Genomic DNA, 19,257 nt, shown 5'->3' on the forward strand with positions numbered 1-19,257 from the left:
TTCTCAAAACATGTAAGGTGTTCTTGAGGGTTAGTCGACCCATCATACTCAGCAATGGTAGGGTTACGGCAATTGATTGGGAGCTCGTCCGCTATCACAATGTTTGCGAAGGGGACACTCAACAATTTTTCTCTTGGAATTCCCGCTATCTGGTGCTAAACATCTTGGAGGCCTTTTTAAAGATACTCCAAAAGGGCCAACCATTATTAGGGGACCTTCGGTGGATTTGTTGGAGGGAGCACTTGTATCCCAGTATAGAGGGCTCCTGTCACATCAACGCCTTCTCTTGAGGGAGTTCCTTCTATTCCTTCTTGAAGGGTACCCACTTCCAGCATGGGGCTGGACGAGCAAGTATTAACATCGTTATCTGCTCTTGTACGGCTGCTGCAACAACTTGTTGGATCGTGCCCACCAAGGCTGCGAAAATTTTGCCTAATGTGGTGTCAGAGGAGGTACTTCGCCTTGGGGATCAGCCAATGGCTCGGTCACTCTAGGAGACAGCAGCGGAGCCGGGAAGGTTGGGGCGGACCCTCCTACTAGTGCTAGGGAAGCCCCTGCAACAACCTGCAGAGACTAATTGTTCTCATGTCTCTCCGCAGTCTTCTGCTTGTTAGCGGGATTGTTGGGAGTCTCCATGGTATCTCACACGTTTAACTCAAATTTCCCACAGACAACAGCAATTGATGCATGCAATTTTAGCACGGGTCCAAAGTTCTTGGATCTCGACGTTGGATTTGGGCTAATTGTGTAAAAGCTCTTGAGAAAGAGAACCTGCAAAACAAAAGGTTAGCACTCCAATGCTTAAGTTAGTTCCAAATTTAAGAATAGATGAATATAGAAACAAATTATGATGAGAATTATGATAAAAGTGCGAATTCCATATGCAAGAGCACGAAATTGGAGTAATAACGTAGTAGCAAGAAGAGTTTTAGAGTGTGGGGTGAGAGGGATCCGTTGGGGGGTACTCCTTGTATTTATAGAAGAAGAGTCCTTCTATAGCAAGAATCCGAGGTGTATCTGGTGAGGGGGGAACCGAACATCCGGCGAAAATGGCGGGATTTGGGGATAAGGCTCCTCCTTATCCATTGCTTTAGCAACAAGTTCCCGAACGAAGGGGGGGCCCTTCCTCATGCAAACTTTTCTCTGATGAAGAGTCTCTTCAAGCTGCAGAGTCCAACTTCTTGGGGGCACTTCTCTTCCTCTGATTTGGCTTGGAGGGCCTCCGGATTGGGCCTCCTCCTTGGGCTATATTTGGTAAAACAAGCTTCCCTCTTGAGCTGGACTTTAGGGGTAGGGGAACCCTTTTGGGCTGAGCCAGGTGGACCTCCCCTATGGGCCGACCTGAATTGTAGGATATTTCTTTTTTGGGCTAAACATGGTGATCTAGGAGGGCTGCCTCTCTCTTGGGCTGGTGGGCCTATAGTTGGGTCTAGTATCTCTTCGTGGGTCACTCTCTTCGGCCATACCCATCACCTAGTGACATCTGTTAACGCAAATTCATATACCTATGAACATAGAATCTTTGAGCCAGAACGTGGATGATGTCCTTAAGATCCTTCCCCATATACACAAGGACCTTACAGATCTTATCGCAGAAATTGCAGATCTGAAGAGAAACCAAAGTGAGAGACTTGAGACATCAAAATCCAGACAAGAGCAAATCAGGGATGCCCTTGGGACAGTACCTCTTCTACATCAGAAGGGGAAGGCCATAGAGGTTCCAAAACCGAAGACCAAAGAAAATTTGATCATCGCATCCATTAGATCCATAAAATAATAGAGGTGATGAGAGCTGATCCATCAGATTCACAAGAATTGACAGAATCCTTTTCCCAACTCGGGATTGTAGATTTAGTCAATATCCAAACCAATAAAATCACTCCAGCATTACCACCGTGGAGGGAAGCACAGGTTCCAATGATCCTCCACAGGATCATCCAATGAGAGAAAGTGCGGATTTTCATACTAATGCCACTCCAACATTCGTGGGAACTAGGCTAAAAGAAATTCCAAGTAGAAATCCGAGAAGAGCGCTTGAAAATACACCTCGGGTGAGGACCATGCTCCAGCCCTTGCATCCATATTGCGCTATACTTAATCTGGATGTTATCGATTTCCGAAATATCGAGAAATTGATCGATAATTGGGTTGCAGTCATCAAGATAGCAGTGAGTTAAGTTTGGAGGGTTATGTGAAGATCGGACGGGATAATACCCCAGAAGATACCAAAGCTAGTATCCTTGGGAGAGATTCAAAAGGCGCGATAGTAGACTGGCTAGGAAGGATTATCAAAACACACTTCATCGGAGATGGTTACTTCGAAAGAAGTATGGCAGAAAAAGCTGAAGAATATACACAAGCTCTCTTTAGCTTTGAACTAAGAAGTATTTGCACGGCAGATGAATATATCTATTGGTTTAGTAAGTATTTTTTCCAGAGTGGAGTAGCAACTCCAATGTTCTTTGAAAAAATATGCAGTCCATGGAGGGAAATGTTGATTCAGTCATACAAAGTACTTGAAGGACAGTTAGATTCAGTTGCAAGGAGAATGTGGTTCCCTAACGACAAACTGAGGGATTGGTATTATCAAGCATCCATCTAGAAAAACATGAAAAGACTGAGACATACAGTCAAATGAACTCCGCTCTGTTGTGATAATAATGATTTTCTGACTATTATAAGAGAATCAAGCGAACCAAGAAAAAGGAGGAAGCAAAATAGTGTCTCCTACCTTAGGAGTTCCAAAAGCCAGATCATATAAATCTGGACAGAAAACAGGAACAACAAGGGCTTTATCCCAAGGATCTAGACAAATAGATGCAAGATCCTCCGAAAGAACCCCTACAAGAAATACTTTCAAACGGGCCCATACCCGAGCCAATAAAAGTTTTAAAGACAGTAATTGTTGGACTTGCGGAGTAAGAGGACATATATCTCCTAACTGCCTGCAGAAGTGTGGTGAATTGAGAAAATTTGGAGCCATGGATGATATTCTAAGCACAGGATATAATGGAGATTTGGTACCCATCTACCAATTCAAAGATCTTCCATCAGATGAAAGTATCTATGGGGAGCAAATAGAAACTGACTTGGATGGATCTTCAACCAAATCAGCATAATTACAAGAAGGGAGATAAGCTTCAAGCCTCAGAAAGCCTGTCAGGATTCTTTTCTAGAATAACGGTATCAAACAAAACTATGGAAAGAATCATAAGACAAAATTGTAACCTCAACCCATACGATGGATTTAGGATTGGAGGAATTGGGAAAGTCCTAAACTAGATAAGACTGAACTAAAGGAAAAATCACATAATCTACAAAGTAAGTACAGGTAAGTTTGCTATACTTATGGAACTTACTGGTAATGTGATGGAAATGCAATTCATTCCTAAAGAAGAGATTTTTGAAGAATTAAGTAAGTTTAGAGAAGTAGTTGTTACTATGAAATGGATCAACATAACAACTATTGAAGTAGTAATAAAACCAACTTTTAAAAAAAAAATTGATTCAGAAATACATTTATCTATAATGGATAGAAGAATCAATAACCTAAGAGACGGTTGTCTTGGAACAAAGAAAGGGAATCATAGGAAAATTAATGATTGACATTCATCCAAGAATTGCATACAACCTAACAGACCAAGATTTCAATAGAGTCTTAACCCTTCATCAAGATTTTAAAAAGAAAGACCTAATGAAAGAAGGTAATACACCATATTCTATAACTTATAAAATACTTATGCCCTTCACTAAAGTTTATTTCTTAGGAAAGAGTATATTGAGATTCCTACAATATCAAGGAATTTGCTAAGGTTATAACACCAGATTCGATTAGGATACCTAGAATAGGTGGTGTCGATATTGTAATAGAAGATCACCTAGTTTTAGATCGAACATTTAGCTCGAGAACTTAGTTTAGTAGCAAGATTTCCTTTTCGGAAGATAGTATTGAAGGCTACAAAGGACAGGATAAAGAGTTATTAAATGCTTTAACTTCTCAAGAGGTTAGGGTAGATAACATAAAACTTAGATGCCCTGAAGGATGGGAAGAATTACAAGAAAGAAAAAAAATTTCCCTTGTGATGGCTTATGTCATTTGCAGCAACCTATTATTGATAGATATGAAGGCATATTAGAAATAATAGGCCATGAAATTCTAGTTGTAGGTGTTGTAGGATGAGATATGACTTAAGGGTTAAGTTTCCTCAAAAATCATAAACCACGGGGAAGAAAATATAATGGAATGGAATTCAGTCTTAATGGTGTTACCATAAGGATTGAATGATGAGTCCCTTTTCTATATACATATATGTTGGTATGTTATATGATCAATATAAGATATAATATTTTGTAGCTTATATTGATTCAGGGTCAGGGATTTGCACAACAAAATCTGGAGTTTTTCCTAAGTAAGCAAGGGAAACCTTACCCATTATTGTAGGTAGGAATATTTCACAAAAATCCTAATACTCAATAAGGGAATACGAGAAGCTAAGATTATGAGTGGAGGAGCATTTGGATCACCCTAGTTTAGGGTAAAAGCACCCCCAATTTACTTTTGTGATAAGGGTGGCGATATTATGCTTGGCAACAATTTCATTCAAATATTTGCAAGATATATGCAAGATAATCAAAGGAATCTGTTAATCTTTACTACTAACTGTGGTAGTGAAATACAGGTTTTGAGAAGAGAAAAAGGCATTTAGTAGAATAATGCCTATAAATTCTCGCAGCAAACGTGGTGATTTCGATGCCAGATTAACTCATCCAAAAATGCAGGATAGGGAGAAATTTGGTAAAGTTCTTTCGTCTTTCAGACAACAGGGACTTCTTGATAGCAATAGCTTCCACAAGGAATCCGAGGAGGATATTAGGAACCTTAAAGAAGCACTACAGGAAATCAAATCGCTATAAATTACGAGGAAAGCGAGTTTTCTATTGAAAACATCAACAAACTCATCCAGAAGAACTTAAGTGAAAACCCTCTAGCCTGGTGGGATAAGAACAAGATAGAGGCTACTCTGAAAGTCGAAGAAGAATGCAAGTACGAGTAAGTTCCATACAAACCCATCCAAATGAACATGGAGGATAAGAAGGATATGCTGATGATTATCAAAGAGAATATCAGTCGTGGACTCATCGAACCTGGAGTTTCCATGTACAGTTGCCCTGAATTTCTGGTAAGAAACCATGGTGAGATAAAAAGAGGTAAACCCAGGTTGGTAATAAACTATCAAGGTATTAATAAAATGTTAGAATTTGATGGTTATTACATTCCCAGTAGAGAACACTTAATTTATTGCATTAAAGGAGCGAAACTGTTTTCTAAATTCGATTGCGAATTTGGTTTTTATCAAATTAAGATGGAGAGTGACTGAAAAAAGTTTAGTTAATGCAACCCAGATATTTCAAAGAGAAATGGATAATCTTTTTAAGGATTATTTTGAGTTCATTTTTATCTATATTGACGACACACTGGTTGCATATAATGATATGAAACAACTTACGAGAACCAATTCGAAAGGTATCACTTTCAGGGATGACTCACGAGTTGAGGAAGCATGACCCTAAACATGCCTTTAGAGTACAGGGCTCTAGACCTATAACATCGGATTCAAGTACCGATTGCACAAGACCGTCACCAGACTCTGGTGAAATGGCAATAATTGAGTCGTAGGAAGTGCAAACTTCTGAGGATTTAAGTTAACCCAGCACCTCTAGGGCTAAAGAGCGAGAGATATCCTTAGTCCAATGATAGGCACTTATAAGGTTAATACTAACGAGTTGATATCTTGTTCTGCTTGGCAGGACTACCAACACGTGTGGAAAAAACTAATTTCCCACAAAGGAGTGAAACCAGGTAAGACCATTATCAAAACATCCGAAAAATATAATAGGGTTTGGATATTAGAAGGGTCCAAACTAGAGGATGTTAGAGAATGGTATGATTTTTGAGCTCTTGCTTCAATTCATACTATGTCACAAAGTTTTTCGAAAATTTCAAAACTTCTGGAGTGGATTAGTGGGACAGTTTTTTGGTAAAATAACCCCCGCAAGAGGCTATGTTCAGTAGATAGAATTTGCATCAGTTGCTCCAGAAACAGCAGGAAAGGGGTCTCATCCAACATTTCATTTTATGAAATTGCAGAGATCGGATATGGTGGCTTTCAATAAAATCAAAGCTTCCTCAAGAGAAGTTCCCCTATTATCAACATTAGTGACGACAGTATCTCTACTAGAAAAGCTTGGGATTATGGGTCTGTCTCACTTAGATGGACACGGTCGAGTATCCATTCAAAATTTTCTCCAACAAAGTAAATGGGTCGTTCCTGTTAAATTTCATGACGGGAAAAAGCACTGAGTTTGTGGATAGCTTATTTGAGAAGAAAAAGATGTTGATTTGGAAAATAAGCGACCAGCGACCGAAGCTACAAGGATGAACAGGTGCAACAAGTTGCATATTGGGCAATGGCATAACTATTTATGTCCTTGCTGTGAAAAATAAGAGGAGCCCCTATTCGGGACAAAAATTCGGGTCACACAAAATAAACCCAAACCAAACCAGGACAAGGAAAAAAGAATTTTTTTTTACAAAAAGAAGTAAAAAAAATTAAAGAATGTAAAAAATATCAAGGATAAGACTGTCGGTAGAAAAACGACAAAGGCCAACAGTCAGCAAAGCAGGAAAGCCAGTTAGCAATCACATGGCCGACAAGCCATTATGACCAACAGCTGGAAAGGACGCATTAATGACGAACGCAGTGATGTCAACCGAAAGAGACAAGATGATCACAAATGCAATGACGTCATCAAAAACAAGTTTGGAGTCCAAATTTAAAGTCCGGGACGCTTATAAATAAGGATGCAATGAAGCAGATTGGGATTATCAGAAAAACTTCTCCAACTCATCAAAATATAATATTCAAATTCGGAGTCTTTGTATTTTCAATTTTCATAGTTTATGGGGGTATCCAACGAGTCAAGCCTCTATCATATGAGAGGGTAAATAGTTGTCTCCTCCAACTGAGGACTAATATCTATGTAATATTCCATATTTTTTTCACTAAAAGTAAGGCTTCTGTTCAACTTGTTTGTCCAAAATTCTATTAAGTCTCTATATTAGAGTCTCTTTTACGCCCTAAGATAGGAAATGAAATAGGGCTGTGTTGTTTTGACTGAAGGAATCAAGTGCATGCGAACCATCTGCTGCGATAGTGTGGTTGGAGGAAGTCCGTAAAATCGAGAACTTGGAATATACAGAAATAGAACGGTCAAAGCAATGTATGAATTTATGGGGTTTTAATTTATTTCGGAAGCATGTTGGGCCTAATTCTGAGCATGATGGTAGATTACCCAATAATAGCAAAAGGATTTGATTATAGGACGAATAATGTTAAAATTCTGGAAACTTTGGGACCATAAGTTCAGACCAAGTATGGGATTAGAAGTGATAACGCCTTATCTAATAGTTCAAAAAATACAATTTAACCTAAAAAAGTAGGGTGAAAAAGCCTTGAGAACAAAAAAAAAAAAAAGAAAAGGAAAATTTTCCTTAATGCATTTTAGACCAAATAGATTGCTTTTTCCTACATTTTAATGACTTGTTTGATTGTATTTTTATTTTCAAATTTTGAAACAATCATGATTATTGAAACTCATATTTTTTTTGTACGTATTTTATTTACTTTTTACTTGCAGCCAATGGCTTCTTTTCCCACAGGCAATGAGACTGAGTCTTATTCTTTTTTTCCTGGATTTCGATTCTTTTTATAATATTTGGTATAACTGCATGTAGTTTTTTGTAATTTGAAAAATTACACCTAGTATTCCTAACATTTATTTTCTTTCAATAAATAGATTTATTTTTTAGTAAATTTTAGAATTTGCAGACATTAGCAAAAAACTTGAATGAGAATTCATATTTATCCTAATTGATTTATATAATTATTGTAGTTCAAACAAATTTTTTCTAACCAAATTACCCTGTATATCTTCACTTTACACAGTAATACACACGAGGAAGTACATCTTCACCTTTATAATGTTAGTTTAATTAGAAAAGATTTGTTTGAGATGGAATAACTAAGTCAATCGAGGGTAATATGCATTACCACTCTTTTTTTTTTTCCCTAGATATCAACAATGATGCCACTAAACCTTTCATGAACTAAGGCCACAAGTAATGCACTTGCAAAGCCCAGTTGGTCCATTAGTTGGCGTTAACGCCCATAAGATTATCTCACTTTAACTTTGCTAAACTGCTAGACCTAGGAATCGAGGCTATTTCAACCAAACATATCATCATATTGTTAGGCAGACACATCAAACAACTCACCAACATATTAAGATGCATCATTTTAAAACATCTCTAGATGGATCCTAGTAAATTGATGGTAACCAAGCTAGTAATCTACAGGTAATCAATTTTTAGATTTCTAGGCAGACCTAGCAAGACTTAGTCAATAAGGTGTATCTTAGTCAATCCAAAGAGCTCTTATATAATTCTGTTAGTTAGCCGTCCAAAGAGCTTTCAAATGGTATAGAACTCTATATAACAAACTCCCACATTATGCTATAAAAGCCTATAAAAATAGAGCTCTTATATAGTTCTTTGGTAACATTAATCTCAGACTAACACTATAAAAAAAGGCGGGATTTGGCACGGTCAAAGCACCCATTCTAAAGCCCATCCCATCTTGGAAAGGTCCTTGAGAAACAGATATTGAAACATAATGTCAGGTTAAACATTTGTTTTGGGTTATAAATTTAGAACAGTCCAACCATTCCAAGTTGAGTTCCAAACCAACAATTACTAAACCCGTTCCACATTCCGTGCCAAATAGTAACAAAAAATCATTGAAACTCAGTTGGAAATACTATATTAGATTTAGCAACGGTCACAACCAGACCGTTCCTATATCTATTGCAATAGATGTACCAAAATTGGCAATTCAAAAATGTATTACAAAATGAAGTACAATTTTGAGTGATTTTTCTACACACTTAACAAAATATGCCAAAACTCATTCCAAAATATGATTTTTATTTAAGATCGTTCCAAAAACTGGTACAAATTGGAATAGTTCTTTTAAATTATTTTCTAGGTGTTGCCAAGTTCGTTCCAACTAGAATTCAACGTCTATATTTCAACGGTTTTACTGTCCATTCCAAAAACAGTCTCAATTACCGTCCCAAAAAATATGAATTAACGGTTACTTTTTAACGGCTAGATGCGTGTTCCTACGCTATCCAACACAACAGTATAAGATGCTATTTACATCTATGTAAGACTAACAATTTTGTACATACAAATATACTTTATCTTTTGAACATTTATCGATTTTATTCGTAACATTATATATTTTCAATTGCCTTGATTACTTGTTGGTCTACTTTTTTCTCATCATTAACATATCTCGGACGATTTTTTTCTATATTTTTTATTTTTTTAATTTTTTGAAAATTCATTTTGTGACACTATTAGGAACGGTTTGTCATATTTAGGAACGGTCTTGTTAAGATCATAAAAAAATGACACCGTTTTGTTTCATTTGGAACCGGTTTTTGGAATGGTTACAATATAGGAACTGTTTTTTAATAAATGCTCGTTAACAAAAACGACGTCGTTTTACTCACTAGGAATAGGCTTAGACGGTTCGTTTAAAAATGACTGTTCCAATGCCCATTCTAAAAATTAATATATATACAATACTTAGCAGATTTTTTTCTCTCCTTCTTCCTCTTCTCCCCCCCCCCCCCCCAACAAAAAATTTCAAACTATTTTTTCAAAATATTTTCTAAAAAAATATTTTGAAAATAATCTAAAAATATTCTGAAAATAATTCTTATTATTTTTCTGTACATTTTTTTTTTATTTTCAGAATTTATGTAATTTTTTCAAAATTTTCTAATTTTCTGTAAATTTTTGGAAACTTGACAGAAAATTTTTGTTCATTTTAATATTTTTTCTGTCAATTTATGCAATTTATTCATAATTTATGCGATTTATGTGTAATTTATACAATTTAATAAATTTTTATGCAATACATGTGTAATTTATACAATTTATGTGTAATTATGCAATTTATACAATTTAGGTGTAATTTATGCAATTTATTTGTAATTTATGCGATGTATGTGTAATTTACACAAATTTCTTTAATTTATGAAATTTAGGCAATTTAATAAAATTTTACATAATAACCACATTAATAAAGATTTTTTTGACCAATTTATGCAATATTAACAATATTTTACATAATAAATGTAAATAATCATAAAGATTGGAACATTATTCATATTAATAAATTTTTACATAATAATAAAAAAAATTAAAAAAATAAAACAATATTCCCAATAATACATTTTTACATATTAGTCTAAATTAATCACAAAATTAATTTACACCAATTTGCCTAATATTAAACAATATTCATATTGATAAAATTTTACATAATAATCAAAAAAATTAAAAAAAAATTGGAACAATATTAATTCCCAATGATATATTTTTACATAATAGTCTAAGTTAATCACAAAGTTAATTTGAACCAATTTGCCCAATATTAAACAATATTCACATTAATATATTTATGCATAATAATTAAAAAATAAAATAAATTAGAATAGTATTCCCAATATAGACTAACATTTTTACATAATAATATAAATAATTACAAAATTAATTTAGTCCAATTTTTTCAATATTAATATTTTTACATAATAATAAAAAAAATATAGTATATTCATTCTTATTAACATATTAATATCAATAATCGAAAAATTTAGACTAATAGTTTTAATTAATTTGTGTAGATAATGTCTAGTGGTACGCCGTCTCTCCCACATGGTCGAGGGCGTGGATGTGGTCGTGGCCCGCCACTTCCACCGGTACCGTCGTGGGAAGCATCCCTTCGACCACCTACACCACCTGATACACCCGCAATGTCTCCCATCCCGCATACTCCAGATGATGATGGTATATTTAGAGTTGCATATTGTTGATGATGCGTTACAGCAGTCTGCCACACCGGCAGTTGCTCCACCACCACCATCAGTGCACCAGTACATCAGCATTGATGCCGCGAAGTAAGTTTGTTTAACTAATTTTTTATTGTTAATTATTTTATCTTAAAAATGTAAATGTTTAAGGTCTGACCGCCAGTTCCACAAGCGCATCAATGCGGTTATGTGGGGACATTTCCCCCACCCATGGTGTGTCTAAGGCAGGTGTCGCCAGACACCAACATTTCTGGTTCGATAGCATGAAGGTAATCAATTTTAAATTAATTTAGTTTTATCTAATAATCTAATTGTTTAATTTATTTTACTAATATTTTGTTTAATTTTATTACTGCAGATGACCTACTAGTGGGACTGTGACGATGAGTCTATGTTCCGGGTCTTCCACATCTGGGCCGGGAAGTATATCCAGAAGACTCTTTCTGTTGCCCAGTCCAGCCTGGTTAGGCCACTATGGCTGGCCAACGAGGTCTGGCTCTAGCTCCAAGCATACCGTACTGGGCCAACAAGGACTTCCAGCAAAAGTCCTCCAAGAATAAGGCGAACGAAGCGGCGAACCGCATGGCGTTCTCAACTGTGTACCGGGAGGGTCTTCCTCAATCGGTATGCATAAGAGGAAGCTAGTAAGTAAATAATAGTATTTGTCTATTAAATCATTATTTTTAAATACGATGCTAATTAACTATTTTTTTTCTTATAAAAGAGATAGAGCTCGGACAGCCGCCCAAACAAATGGAATTATTCAAGCGCTGCTACAAGAAGAAAGAGGACTGGGGTTGGAGCTGGCCGAGGGCGACGGAGGTGACGGTAAGCAGCTAAATTATTAATATTATTTTTTAATAATTAATATTCTTCATTTAATAAAAGTACTAACGATTTTGTTTGTTTTGCAGGAGATGTTCTAAAAGATGCTGGAGGATCATTAGCCTTAGCCCACGGCCAAGGACTTCGATGCCCCCACCGGGGGTTCGGAGCAATAGATGTGGCTGGCTGCAATCAGGGGCTAGAACAAGGGCCGAATATTCGGCCTTGGTTTTGAGGCCTACATCTCCAGCCGCATATTCACATCATCATCGCCACCGCCAAACCTGGCCATGGAGGACCGCATCGGCCGCCTCGAGACGATGATGGCCGACATGATGGCCATGATGAGGGAGATGTGGGCCTCCTCGTCGACTGCAGCACCGCCTCCGACGAACCCCCTGGGCGAGAATGAGGACGCTGACAAGAAGTGTTTATATTAGGTTTTATATTTTTTTTGTAATTAAATATTTTTTCATATTAATATAATAATTTTTTAATTACTCATGTTTCATAATGTTTATTAAATTCTATTATTTTATATTTATTCAATTAATTAAATTTATAGATAAAATTAATTAAAATATTATTAAGTTAATTTATATATTTGAAAATGTATTAAATGTATAAATTTATTTATTTATTCAAACTTATTAAATATATTAATAAATTAACAAAAAATTGTAAAATTCAAAAATTAGGAACGATTTTAGTAATATTAAAGAAAATATTACAAATTTTGATAAAAACCCGTTCCAAAAACAGTTAGAAAGACCGTCCCAAAAAAGTGTTCCAAAACTGGATGAACTGTTCCAAATACAATTGGTAAAACCATTTCAAATAGGTGTTCTAAATTAATGCATAATCGTTCCTAATACAATTACTAATCAGTATCTAATATGTGTTTCAAATTATATAGAACCGTTCCTAATGCTATTGCTAAAATAATTTTAGAAACGTGGTCCTAATTCACTAACCCATTGCAAATTATAATTCCAAAAATAGTTCCTAAACTGATCCCAATTAAAAAGAAAAAAATAATTCTAAAATTCAAGCTTGAGTATTACAAATACCATTCCAAATTTTCACCGATAAACATAAATTATCCATTCCAATAACTGTCCCTAACTGTTCCATTTCCTAAATTACAAAAATTTTGGACAAAATCGACATTAGGAACGGTGTATGATGACCGGTACAGTTACTGTCCCAAGTTGGAACGATTTTTCGTAAACCATTACTAAATTTTTGTAACGCCTACTGTACGAATTTCTTTTCGTTTCAAAACTATTCCAAATACCGCTCCAAATAAATTATGTGTTCTGCAAACCGTTCCAAAGTAAAAAAAAAAAAAAAAAAGTTCTAAAACCTGCCCCAAATCCTGCCTTTTTTTTTTTTTTTTTTAATGTAAACTCTCACTTATTCTCTCAATTCTCTCTCATTTTTTAGGCCGTTATAAGCTTATATTTTGCAGTTCACACAAATATTTATCACCTTAACATCAAATTTCACCAATATTCTCACTTTGATTTAAATTATCTTTTCAATACTTTTAATAACCGTTATTAACTTAAGCGACGAATTGCTAACATTCGTTTTGCAGGGTTGTTGTCTTGTTAATTTTAGGATTTCTTTGAAAATCATTCGACACATATGGTACGACTAAAATTTGGTATGCATGAAACATATTCAGTAAATTTTTTGCAACAGATGGATTTATTCATTGGATGTAAATAAATATAAGAGATACTAGATAAAATTTATCAAATCATAAATGATCTACGTGTAATTATACCAAGATTTAAGAAAAGGACGATGTAATTATCCCTTATATATATACATACATATAAATTTTTCAATCATTAACATTATAAAGTAATAATATATATTTTTTTCATAATATCCTAATATGACATCACTAATAATTTTAAATTCATAAAAAGATATTAACTATCAATTTTATTTAAATAAAAATTATACTTGATTTGACACTACCAACAATAAAAAATAAAATTATCATTCACATCAACTAAAAATAAAAGATTTGACACTAACAACCACATCAAATACGATCTCATCAACTAACCAACATACGTTATTATTTTTATATGAAATTTATACAAAATTTTGCAACATATATTTTTTGATTGATCAAATTTGCTTTTATTATGTTCTACTTCTGGATTCTAGTTTACATATGTTGATTGTATGTTCACTCGCAGCTTTCACTTTAATCTTATGCCATAATATAAAGGAATAATTATATTTACACTATTTAATTTATGATTTATTTATATAAATTATCTTTGCCTTTTAGATAATTACATATATACTCATAAAAGATATTAATATTATTTATGAAAATCACTTTTATTTTTAAAAAATTATACGTACATTTCCTGAAAACATCAATATTATTGCAAAAATTGTTCATGTTTACTGTAATTATGCAAAAAATAGAGATAATTGTACAAATTATAGGTAAAAATAAAGTAATAAAGTAATATATAAATTATAATAAAAGATTCGAAACTGCATAAATCTTGAAATATAGCTACAATCAATAATACCCACTAATCATTTCAAGAAAATCTCACAAAACTGTCAAAAATAATATTTGCTTTTACAATGACTATATATATATATATATATAATAGGGACTTGGCAATAAATAAAAATAACAGCAAGAGAAATGAAAATGCTCAGAAATTAGAACTGAGCTCAGAAGAAGAAAGATTCAATTTTTTTTTTTTTTAGCAAATTAACAATGTCCCATTACCTCAATATCTCATAAATCTAGTTTTTCATTACAGTAAAACAGAAACATGAGTTCCCTTCATTCATTTACAAGCACAAATCTGACAGAACCAATCCCTACCACCAACTACACCTAAAACCTTAAAAAGGGCCGCAAAAATGAACTAGAAACATAGGGGGGAAATTTTAAAATACTAATTGAACTAACACTCCCATAACCTAATTGCAGCACCAGAAAACAGTCGCTGCTTCTTTTGCAAAGTCATGTATCTTTCATTTCTACACCAGTTCACTTAAATTCTCTTGATCAAAAGGCAGGAGCAGCAGGGGACGAAACAGTGCAAGGTTCCTTTATCCTCATCCATCATCAACCAAAGAAATCCTGAACGCCCCTCCCAGCAAAACCCGGTCAGAAATCTCAGCCAAAACGGCATTAACAGTGAGCAAAACGACACTGGAAGAACAGTTATGCGGCTTGTTGAAAACTAGATCTGGCCCACTGCCTCTTTATAGAACTTTTGAGGTATGTATGACTGAGCTACTGATTTAGTTCTCTGTTTATACGACGGGGTAGATTGTTCAATTGCTATAAGAAATGGTGGAGAAACTTATAAAAAGATCAATCCATGAGGCCGAAAACCCTATTGAGATCACTCTGAGAGAGGCTTTCTGTGTTCTTGAACCTAAACTAAGACCCCCTTTTCCTTTAACTATCCCAACTCAGGAAGGGTACACAAACTTAAACAGCGCAATTCTTTATGGCATTTTATGTGAACCCCACATGGCTAAAGTTCACGTCAAGCATTTACATGGCATTATCACTGATGGGTACGAGTATTTCACGAGCATCCTTGTCAAGATTGTGATTGAATTATATGGAAAACTTGTTGATTCTGTGAAAAGGCAGTTGATTTGGGTGACACATGAGATGGTTGATGTGTCAGCAGTCGGGTATGATGGTTTGCTAGTGGCCCTTTTGAGGCAGATTGTAGGTGGGGATTTTGGTGAGGAGAACCTGTGGTTGTGTTTTGAGATGGTGAACCTTTTCTCAAGCAAATGGGTCTGTTTGCTAGAAGAGGTCCCCTTGGTTTTATCTGGTGCTTTATATGTGTTTCTGAGGTTATTGGCTGATCACTGCAGGGTGATGAATATTCCGAAGATTGAGTCTTTGAGGCAAATGGAGATTGCTTTTTGTGTCAGAATGTTGAGAGAGAACTTCTCTTTGTGTTTGAGGATTGGGAGGGATCTTGTTAGGCTTTTGCAAGATTTGGTTCATGTACCGGAGTTCCGTTCCATATGGAAAGACTTGTTGTATAATCCAAGTGCCTTTAAGGTTGATGGATTTGTGGATATTTCGCAGATGTATGGTACACGGACTTCGAGATGGTACTTTTTGCTTAGGATCACCCCGGAAATGGAATCTCAGTTGAGGTTTTTGCTGACTCGTGTGAAGTTTGGCAGCCAAAAGCGCTACCAGGTTTGGTTTGCAAGGAAGTTTCTTGCTGTACCTGAGAGGAAAGGTGTAGTTATTGACATTGTAAGATTTATATGCTGTGCGCACCATCCATCGAACGAAATTATCCATTCAGATATTATACCCCGATGGGCTGTGATAGGTTGGTTACTCAAGTACGACTTGAAGCACTATGTTGAAGCAAACTTGAAACTTGCTTTGTTTTATGATTGGATCTTTTTTGATGAAAAGGTGGATAATATTATGAATATTGAGCCTGCCGTTCTTCTGATGGTGCATTCCATCCCTAGATATATTGACATTACACATTCTCTTCTTGAATTTTTGTTTATTTTGTTGGATAACTATGATGTAGAGAGGAAGGAGATTGTGAGTCGGGGAATATCAACAGCTTTGCATGCACTTACTAGAAAAGGTGTGGTTCAATCACTAGACGTTTTAACTAGTTGTGATATGCTTTCTCCAATTTTCAAGGAAAGGCTAGGAAAGCTGCTATCAGACTGGCAGTTCCAGCATCGCAAGGAGTTTCAGAGTACCAACATCCCACCTGGTGGTATTCCATCATCTTCTTCAAGTCTGGAATCTCAGACATCTGCGTAAACTGGCTTCAAAGAACTGGTTGCAGTATTAATGTGGATAAAGCTAAAATCTATGTCACTCTTACCCTTTCAAAGAATTGGCTGTGATTTTGTCCACTAGCATTGTCCAGCAGCCAAAAATCTGCTGTAAATTCTGATTGAGCACGTGGTAATTCTGAAGCACGGAGGATAATGTTATCTTATTTAATTGAACCTTATCAAAATATGCTTATATTCTCTGTTGAAATCATATTACTGTCGTTACTCTTACTATAAAGGTTGTTGTTGTCTCCTAACTTATTGATTCCTCTTAAACTCATTCTTTTACATACTGCTTACCAGTGTTTCATGGGTAGTTGTTGATGCATGTAAAGGTTCTTGGAATTTAGCAGACTGATGTAGAACATTAGTGAATACTTTTACTTAATCTGTTCGGTATTAAATGAAGAGTTTCTGGAGTTATCAATTTCCTGAACAAGTATCTGTAGACACTTCTGCAGAAGAGATGTATATGCACACACCGAATATTGAAGAAGTGTGCCTCAGCATTTGGTTCCATTTAAGATGCTGAAGTTTTAATTTGCTTGGATGTTAGGCTGAGCTGAGAGCTAGTTTGTTTGAAGCAATCGAAGAGGAGGATAAAGTAATAGAGAAAGAAGAAGGTTTGCCTCCTGCGCTATTGGGTAGCTGCAATGAACGGGCAAAGCAACTCCATAACTCACCTTCAGGTAATTTTAGTTTCAGCAGTCTGTACTATTTTTCCAATGATGTTGATGCCATCTATGTATGTAAAACCAGGCCATATTTCTATCATCTCGTCTTTCTCTCATTCCGCATTCCTGATACAGAATATTTCCACTGACTTTGAAATCTATAAGAACTGCGCACCATTACTCATTGTGTATGACTCTGCAGACCAACTTAGAAACTTTTAATTTCTAGGGCATATTCAGTGAAGTCTCTTCTTATATTATTGAAAACAATTTTTGCTGTTCAAAAGTTATTAGGATTATTACTACTTAATCAGGTGGCTTTGGAGCTTCCAAGAGAGTTCAAGTTTTATGAGATTTTGTGGGCTAATATTTTCCCTTGTCTCACAATTTGGTGCCATAATTCAGGAAGGCTTCTAACTGCACTAATATGTGAATATTTGGACTGGGCTCAATTAAATCACACATTGAAAGTCTACCTTCCAGAGTGTAATTTGGTACTTTCTCCCACTGTTGTTACTTTGGAGGTCGGATTTATTTGTTTATGATGATGGACAGTTTTATCAATTTTATTTTATTTTTATTTTTCAATTTCCCCAAAGGATTCCTGGAAAAATGAATTAAAAGAATTCAGCAACAAGAATGGATATGACCTTAATCGGATTGGAGACAGCGGGCCTTTGCTTTTGGATGTTCTTGAGGGGTTTTTGAAGTATGAGGTCTGATGAAATCCACTTTGTATGTTAAACTGTAAATTAGTATATGCAGGCAAATATGATGTTAATATTTTGCCTTTTCTTGCATGGGTGTATAGGCAGTTACTGTAATAACATGTAACTGATATATCTTGTAATCCCCAAGCAAACAATTGTAGATGAGAACTGATATTTCTAGAGAAACTAGACAGTTAGAACTTTTTGCATCATGATATTTCCGCATGTGCCGAAAGGAAAAACTATCACATGTAACGCTAAGCAGGCGGCTTACCATGCTAAAAGACATGAGTTGAGTTTCTGTTGAGATCTGCTCTACTAGATGTCAATTCATATCATAGACTTCTATTTTCTTCTCTTTCTTAGAAAGCATAAGCTTTGTTTCATATTCGTGATGTGTGTTCTTGTAGAATTTGACTCAAGGAAGGGGTAGCAACAGGAGATCAACCACTCCTGAACATGAATCTCTATCAAACATGGAAGGTAGAAATATTAGGAGGCCTTCGCCGTCATCAGTTGCTGGGGGTCTACCTCCACTATGAAGGTTTATCATCACTTACTATTTCCTTATCTTTCTTCCTTCTTTAGCTTGGTTCATCTTTCAGTTCTTAACTTGTACTGCAATGATGCTTCTTGCAGGCCTGTTCCTGTTTCACAATCATCTGGTGAGCATGAAGGCAATTTCAAGTTGGTTATGCAACATTAGTTAAATTGTTTTATGTTCTCTTATTATTCTAAGTTTCAGATCGAAGAGCTGGGTAATCGACATCTGGCTATAGGAAAGATGAATACAATTGGAGATACAACACCGATGAACTTCCTGATGATGTAGTTCGTGCTTCTGCTGCTTTAGAAAATTTTGCAGTTGGATAGAAAAACTCGTCACTTGACCACATCATGGAGGTTTGTTTCTGAATCTTGACAATAACATGCTCTATATTTCATGCCATGTATATGGGGAAATTGGATCTCAGAAATGAACCGTACCCTTTTGGCAAAATCATTGGAAAATGTCGGCTAATGTTGTTACAAATACTGAAAGTGAATCTTAGTCAATCTACCTTCACTAGAATTGTTCTTGAATAAAGCATACGTGATATTTTGTTTCTGGAGTCTTAGTGAAATACAAACGTTTGGTGACATGTTCTTGTCCATAATTAGAGTAGAAATGGTTGGAAAATACACCAAACATGGAGAGGCAA

General features: G+C 35.3%; 1 protein-coding gene across 6 annotated transcripts in view; it reads left to right on the forward strand.

The window, feature by feature from the left end:
* Positions 14,578 to 19,257, forward strand: part of LOC105155866 (integrator complex subunit 3) — a 6,113-nt gene continuing 1,433 nt past the window's right edge. Inside the window, exons 1-7 of one of the 6 annotated variants that reach the window (XM_020692010.1) lie at positions 14,578 to 16,801; positions 17,228 to 17,360; positions 17,751 to 17,839; positions 17,945 to 18,061; positions 18,466 to 18,599; positions 18,695 to 18,720; positions 18,801 to 18,958. In XM_020692010.1, coding sequence (XP_020547669.1) covers positions 15,176 to 16,654 — 1,479 coding nt within the window. In that variant the 5' untranslated portion in view covers positions 14,578 to 15,175 and the 3' untranslated portion in view covers positions 16,655 to 16,801; positions 17,228 to 17,360; positions 17,751 to 17,839; ... (2 more) ...; positions 18,695 to 18,720; positions 18,801 to 18,958. Of the gene's footprint in view, positions 17,361 to 17,750; positions 17,840 to 17,944; positions 18,062 to 18,465; positions 18,600 to 18,694; positions 18,721 to 18,800; positions 18,959 to 19,257 lie in introns of all 6 variants that reach the window. The other 5 variants (XM_020692013.1, XM_020692014.1, XM_020692009.1 and 2 more) reach the window with 5 other exon arrangements.

This window comes from Sesamum indicum, linkage group LG2 (assembly GCF_000512975.1).
Source record: "Sesamum indicum cultivar Zhongzhi No. 13 linkage group LG2, S_indicum_v1.0, whole genome shotgun sequence".
NCBI classification, from domain to species: domain Eukaryota; kingdom Viridiplantae; phylum Streptophyta; class Magnoliopsida; order Lamiales; family Pedaliaceae; genus Sesamum; species Sesamum indicum.